The sequence below is a fragment of the Cucumis sativus genome, chromosome 1 (genome assembly GCF_000004075.3).
Source record: "Cucumis sativus cultivar 9930 chromosome 1, Cucumber_9930_V3, whole genome shotgun sequence".
NCBI lineage: Eukaryota > Viridiplantae > Streptophyta > Magnoliopsida > Cucurbitales > Cucurbitaceae > Cucumis > Cucumis sativus.
The window spans coordinates 11,679,069-11,686,552 of NC_026655.2; the positions used below are offsets into that span (position 1 = coordinate 11,679,069).

The 7,484-nt window shown below is 31.4% G+C and overlaps 1 protein-coding gene across 1 annotated transcript; it reads right to left on the bottom strand.

The window, feature by feature from the left end:
* Positions 1–1,050: 1,050 nt before the first annotated feature.
* On the bottom strand, positions 1,051–1,933 carry LOC105435465 (cysteine proteinase inhibitor 5). Its single transcript, XM_011656697.2, has one exon. The coding sequence runs from the start codon at positions 1,734–1,736 to the stop codon at positions 1,380–1,382; it is 357 nt and encodes a 118-aa protein (XP_011654999.2). The 5' UTR covers positions 1,737–1,933; the 3' UTR covers positions 1,051–1,379.
* Between the last annotated feature and the right edge of the window lie 5,551 nt (positions 1,934–7,484).

Here is a 7,484-nt window from a genome sequence, read left to right on the forward strand (position 1 = left end):
ATTCGACTTTTCTGGAGGAAATTTTTATGTATATATATTTCTTTGTTTGAGTGCCGTATAGTTTAGTGTTTTGGATCAACTTTTGTCCTCTTCTACCATTAAATTCAATCGTCAAATTATTTCTTCCAGGTACAATCTCCCTATCTCACTCTTTTATATATACCAATCACATATTAACACCACCATTTTTCCTAAAAAGTGCATTCGTAAAATTATTATTTTTAAGACAATAACTTTTCCTTTTTCCCAAAACCACTCAAGCCCCTTAGGCAGTAGTAGCACATTATCTACATTAAATGTCAATTTCCATTCTTAGGGCCTACTAATCCTGCTATCAAATCCCTTCTTTTTTCCAATTTTAATACAAGTTTTGACAAAACTCTAAACTTACTTCCCTTCCCAACTCCTTTTTAATTTCGTCTCTATTTTCAATCAAAAGCTTCTATTTCTAGATAGTTTGAAATTTAAAAAAAAAACTACAAAAATTTGACTCATTAACTTCTTTTTTTAAGTTGATGCCATCTTTTTATTTCACCACAAAATATGTTTTGTCAATTTATACATCATTTCAGAGATTGTATATTATTTTCCATTTCTTTGTTGAATCTTATATTATTTATCAAAATGCGATTATCTCAACTAAATCTCACATCAAAGTTTTGTATAATTCTTAAAATCTTTAGCCTGATTTCTATTTTCATAGTTATATAAATTTTCAAATGAATTTACCAATTAGTTGCACTATAATTTTTATCCATAAAGATTACCTTATATTCGAAAGGCTGAGAATTCATAACTATTATGAGAAGTAAAAGCTTGAAGGAGACTATTACTGACCATTTTCCTCCAAAGTTTTCCCAATATTTTGATCTACATCCATATTTCAAACTCCTCCCATTACAAAATCCCAAAAGTATAACGATCAACAGTGAAATTATTAATATAGCAATTTATAAAACTTCACACTCCTCACCAAATTAAAGGTTATGGGTCTGATTTTGAATGATCCATATCCATAAACATTTATAGCTTTGTCTTTTTCCAACCCAATTTGCAAGCGAAATTAGTATTTTATTTTATTAATGCATTATTCAAAAGCATTTCCATACATAAAAGCATCTATAATTTATAATTTTATATTTGTTCATGCATTCCCTTTTTATACAGACGAGACATCCCAATACTTAGAAATTCAAAGACATTTATAACAAATATTTTTAATATAAAAGTACAAAGATCTGATAACCAAAGAGATATCAATCCAGAAACGACAAGAGAAACGATTTGTCCAGAAATTACCAGGGAATATTAATTTATTTTTCCTAATTACCAAACACTAAGAGCAAAACAGACGTGAATTTAGGGCTTTTACTGATTGATTAGGCAACAGGCTTGAAGGATGTAAGTTTCTTGAAATTCTCCCATGGCTTCTCCCAAACTATCGCCTCATATTTGCTCATCGATTCGCCTCTCTTGGCATCGATGAGGAGGCGGTAATTGGTTCCAGCAACCACCTGAGTTTCGCCGCTCACGACGCTTTTGAACTCGATTGCTACGCCTTTGGATTGCTTGTTGTACTCGGCGACCGCGAACTTTCCGATCTCTTCAACGTGGGGATCCTTCAGGTCTGGGATCTTCGACCAGCCGCCGAGCATGGAGCCCTTGCGAGCGGCGGCGATGAGAGGGAGGAGGAGGAGGAGGAGGAGGAGGAGGGGAGAAGCGGAGCGGGAAATCATGATTATTAAAAACTGTTGGAAGGAATGGGAAATGAGTTTAGGGGAATTGGTTTGGGGAGTGGGTTTAAGAGGGTGATTTATAGGGGTTGTTAAAGGGCGCGGAAATCGGAGGGAGCACTATAAATGTATCGCACAGGATTAAAACGAGTTTCGTCCTTTCCTTAGCAACCTTTCATTTCTCTTCCAAATCTTGCTTCTACCCAAACCATTCATTATTCACAACTCTCCTCTCTTACTTCCCTTCCAATAAAATACACCAAAATACCACTTTATGCTATTACCTCCCATCCATTTATGCTACTCCACCATTCAACTATCAATATCTATAAATCACTCAATTTCTAAATCTTTTCTACATTTTAAAATATGTTTGACATATGTTTTCTATCATTGGTACCATATATAGTTCCTTTTTACAATATATTGTTTTATTTATAATTGTTTTGATGTTTAGGCTGTTCAAATTTTAGTTTCTTTTTTTAAAATAAACCATTAGCTTGTGGTAAAATTGAGTTACGTCCCCAACATGGTTGTCGATCGAAATAATATGAAAATAAAATCAATAATAATATGAAAATGTCAGTGTTTATAGGTAATTTGACAATCATGAGATGAGTTACATGGTCACTAAGCGTTGAAATACAAATTATTATAGACTTTTAAGTAGAATAGTGAAGTAATATTGGGATGTAAAGAAGAATAAAGTGTATAAAGCATGTGAAAGTAAGAGTCATGCGATCTGTAAGTTATAAAAACAAAACGCATGTTTATCACGAGTTTTCATGTTTTGATGCAAGATTATAGCAAAAAGAGGTGAAACGTGATATGGAGAAGTTATATTAGGCTGGCATTGCTCGCATCAATAAATAAGGTGATATAAGAAAAAGTTATCTTAGGCTGGCATTGCCCGCACCGACAAATGTGATATGAATCGCTAGAAGACAAGCGAGTTAATGAGATTGTCAGCAAAAAGGACGAAATGACATCTTCAACAGTGCATGGCACTGTTGAGAAGTTAGGGGAATTAATGACACATTAGAGCCAAGTGCAATCCCTTCACAAAAACGCCAATACAATGTCTCTCCTTCATGTTGCGTGTGATTTACAGATCTGGAAGAGGGTTTTAAAGGGAAACTCCGACACACATCGAGAATAGAAGGGCTCTTTTGATGTTTTTCATACTTCTAATGTCATTAGTAACACACAGGGAATAGGTATTTTACTTTGACGTTAATTGCATGGTGTTAAGGAAAAAGGAAAATATTATTTAATTGTTTTCCTTTCCCTGACACCGTAAATGCCCATGTCGGACATAGTCGACTCATTCTCAACGTTTATATACATGGTGTAGGGGAAAAGAAAATTATTATTTAAATATTATCTCCTTTTTCCAACGCGTTAAATGTCCACATCGAGAATAGCCGCACCAGTTCAGACGTGTCTATGCATGGCGTTTAGGAAAAGGGAATTATTATTCAATTATTTTCTTTTCCCCGACGTGTACGTGTACAACATTATAGATTGGCTGGCTATACTCAACGTAATGCATTCAACGTTGGGAAAGATTCAATCTGTCGACACACACCTCACCACGTAGGCATATATGCTATTTTCTGACGTTTCTTATCTCAACGCATTTTATTGCATCGGGATATCTCCGATTTCTTGTAGTGATAATAAATTTAAGATGGAGAGTATTTTAAAAAATGAGAATTTTGCAATCGAATATATTTGTAAAATTCTAAAACAATGTGTTATATTTGTTATAACATATTCTCAAAATGCTAGCAATTACAATTTTTCCAAATAAAACATATAAACGAATACATCAAAAAATATGAACAAACAAACATATATTGTAGCAAAAAAAAAAAAGATATCACAAAATTCGTAGATGGTTTTAAAAGAAATTCACAAAATTTGTATATCATTTTTTTTAAAATGAAAAAATGGAAAAGGGAGATAAATGTGGATTTGTTAATATTTCCACACGCGCACGTTGCCTCGGTCGTGTTAGACTAATATATATTATACACGATAATAAATAACAGTTTGATAGTGTTTTAAACAATTAAGCTATGGTGAAATGGATAGTGATAATACATGTGTGTATATATATATGAATAGTTGAACAAAATACAAGCTGTAAGGTGGAAGTGGAACTACGTGGGTTGATATGATTGAGAAGAAATGAAAAGGTATTGTATATTAATATTTATGAGTGGGAATGTGGAGAAAAAGCGTAGTGGAGTAAAGTTGGTGAGTGAGTACAAGTGAATGGAAAATAAGTCCAAATTGGACCCACCACAAAAGGCCGAGTGAGGCCCTCAGTTTTAGGTAGATTGGATCATATCAATGTGCTCTGCTGCATATTGTCTTACCATTTATAACCCCGAACAAATAATAATTAAAAATATAGTAATATTTAAAAAAAAGTTACAAATATAGTTAAACTATCGTGAATAGACTTGTATCATTGATAGACTTATATGATCTATCATTGATAGACCAATATTTACAACATGGTCTATCGGTGATAGACTTATATCATTGATAAAATTTGACAAATTTTGCAAAATTTTTAAAATATTGTTATATACTTAATTATTTTGAATCTAATTGTTAAATTTGCAACAATTCAATTATTATAGTACCGTGTAATATAAAATGTAACTAACATTAGTGGAATGAGTGAGAAATTGAGTACGAATACAAAATGAAATCATTTTTTTAAAAAAAAATTAGTATATTACCATGTATATTTTAGAAAAAAAAGGTATCAAATGACAAAAACATTTAAAAAAATCAGTTTATGACACATATTTTCTGCATATTGCAAATATGTTTAAATTGGTGATATCAGACGTTATTTTTGCTACTTTTACAATTTAGAAAATGTAATGACATAAATTCTATTATCGTAAATTTTTTTCTACTTTTGTAAGAGTTCTTATATTTTTCTTGGGATAAAATACATATTTGATATATAAGGTTTGAAATTCATGTTTACTTTATTTCGGAACCAAATGTTTTAATTCATCATGTTTGTTAAATGCTTATAAATGGTCCTATCGGAATGAATCAAGTGTTTGGCTTGGACACTTAATCGTAATCATAATCAATCATGTGTCACTTATATTATTGGATTAAACGGTATAAATTAAAATGTAACTGATAAAATATTTAACAGCTTTAGAAAAATGTTGAAACTTTATACTTCATTGCAACTCATCTGGGTTAGTAACCAAGAAGATGACTAATGAAAATGTTCTAACCATTTTTTTTCTCCCAAAGAAAATTTTCAATTTTTAAGACTAATATTATTCCAAATCACTCAATCTTTAATTTCAATGGACGTAGTTGATTTCCAAATCCTCATTTATGCAAGCAAAAAATTGAAAAATAGTACAATCAAGCATAGACATATATCCTCACAAATATTAGAATTCTGAAATTTCTACCAATAGTCCTTTTTAACTATCACATTTACTATTATCTTTTTAACCTATGTTCTTATTTTCAGTGATTGTTCTTGTTTTCTAAGTTAAAAGAAATTTGTCAGATTCAATCTATTTATATATAGATTGGGAAACGTAACTATTTCCATGTTGTTCTATGTTTTTGCAATTAGTTTTCTCTTTCTAATTTTCGTAAATGCAAAACTTCAGTTTAATAATTTTACTACTACTTTATTAGGCTTTTGTACCTTTCTTTTCTTTTCTTTTCTTTTCATTTGCTGATAATATATTTTGGTAAAGTCCAAGGGATTTATTAACTTTTTGATCTGGCCAATGCATTACTTCCTTTTTACAAGAATTAACAAAAGTAAGGTAAGACAAGGAAGTATGAAGGGAAGAGAAGGATCAACACAAAGGTTTAGAGTGTGGTTTGATACCTACATTCACTTTCATGACTATCTATTATTCATTTTCTTTTGGAGATTACAAAATTGAAGAATCAAATGTATATAAGTATTCATTTGATCAAAACTCACATTTCTTTATACAGAGGCTATTCCAACCAAAATTAATTAGCAACAATTTAAATTGTTTTATAACTATTTCTCGTTTATTTTCTAACTTCTTGATACTGTGGTTAATAGTTTCAGCAATCAACGAAGTTGAGTTCAGTTTTAAATTTCTCCAACAAAATTTCCTTCTTGAACGAGGAACTTCTTTAATAGTCTTCACTTCATGTATTTATTCCTCAACATTTAAATCTACTATTTTTAGTAGATTTAGACCGTGATTGAACTTAGCTTTACAACCTTTTGTATGCTCATTATTCATTTTTCAATAATATCATGAACAAATAACACTTTAACATCTATATGTTTTGTCTTGTCATGGTACTCTTGGTTTTTTGTTAGATGAATTGGGCTTTGATTGTAACATATGAGTTCTATGGTGTCTTGATCATAGCCTAGCTCACTAATCGGACCTTTTAGTCATATAACCTCCTTTACTGCCTTTAAAACTCCCATGAATTCTACCTGAGCTGCATATAGTAGACCTCTATTTAGTGTCCCCACTAGGTATCGAAATGGCCACTTAGTAGCTTCCTAATGATTTCTCCCATGATTTTCCACGAATCTTGGTGCGTAATTATTTCATTTTTCGTATATTTAGTTGCAGGAGTTCAGTGTTCTAGTTTTAATTATAGTCTTAGGATTAGGTTTGCTCGATTAGGATATGTAAGCTAAGTTTATATCACAAACCTCTTAGCACGGTGGATCATGGTCATTGCATGCGAGACACTTATTATGTTTCTAGTCCTCGTGTAATTACTAAACCATCATTGAGTACACATTTTTCTATTGCTTGCCCAAGTATAAGCAAAACTGAAGGGATAAAAACCCTAGGTAGCGAAAGATTTTACAAAATTATTCCTCAATTTAATTTAGAAATTCTAAAATACTAATACATTGACAATATTTAAAAACAAAATTTTAAAAGGTTGAGCATGCTTTAAAATTAAAAGATACAGAGAATGAAAAACTCACATAGTTTGACGCCTCTAAATCTACTAAAACTCCAAAATGGGGATACCACCGATGGAAACTTTCTTATCCTCTAGGATGAATTGGTTTGTGGAAACCAATTGGGATGTAAAAAAGTTGAAAGAGACTATTTTTAGATATAGGCAAAAGCATAGGTTAAAGAAAACAGTTTTCTTTTGCATATTTATAACCCCTTTCCTTGATGGAGTAGGAGGGAATTACAAGATTCTATTAAGGGAAATTGCATTAGATGACAAAAAAAAAAAAAAAAAAAAAAAAAAATCTTCAGTTTCTCAATTATTTCTATTGGTTTCTTTTTCTCAATTGTTTCTATTGGTTTTCTTTCTTTTTTTATCCTTCTTTTTATTGGTTTCATTTTTCTTCTTTTCAATTCTTCTTCTTTTTCATTTTTATGTTGTGATTTTCTTTTTCTTCCTCTTATTTCCATCTTCTTCTCCAAATAACCACTCTCCACACGGTTTCCCTTTTCTTCCTCTTATCTCTATTTCTTTTTCAAATAACCATCCTCTTCCTCTTCCTCTCATCGTCTTCGTTGTCTTCCTCTTCGCCTCTCATCGTCTTCCTCTACACGTCACTTTCCTCTTCGTTGGATCTGGATTTTCCTCTCCCTCTTTGCGTGAATTGTGTTTTCATTGTAGGTTTTTGTCGAATTTGTGGGGTTTTGTCAGATTTGTGTTTTTGTCAGATTTGTGTTTTAGCCGTGAGTTTTTGTCTTTCTTTTTCTCGGA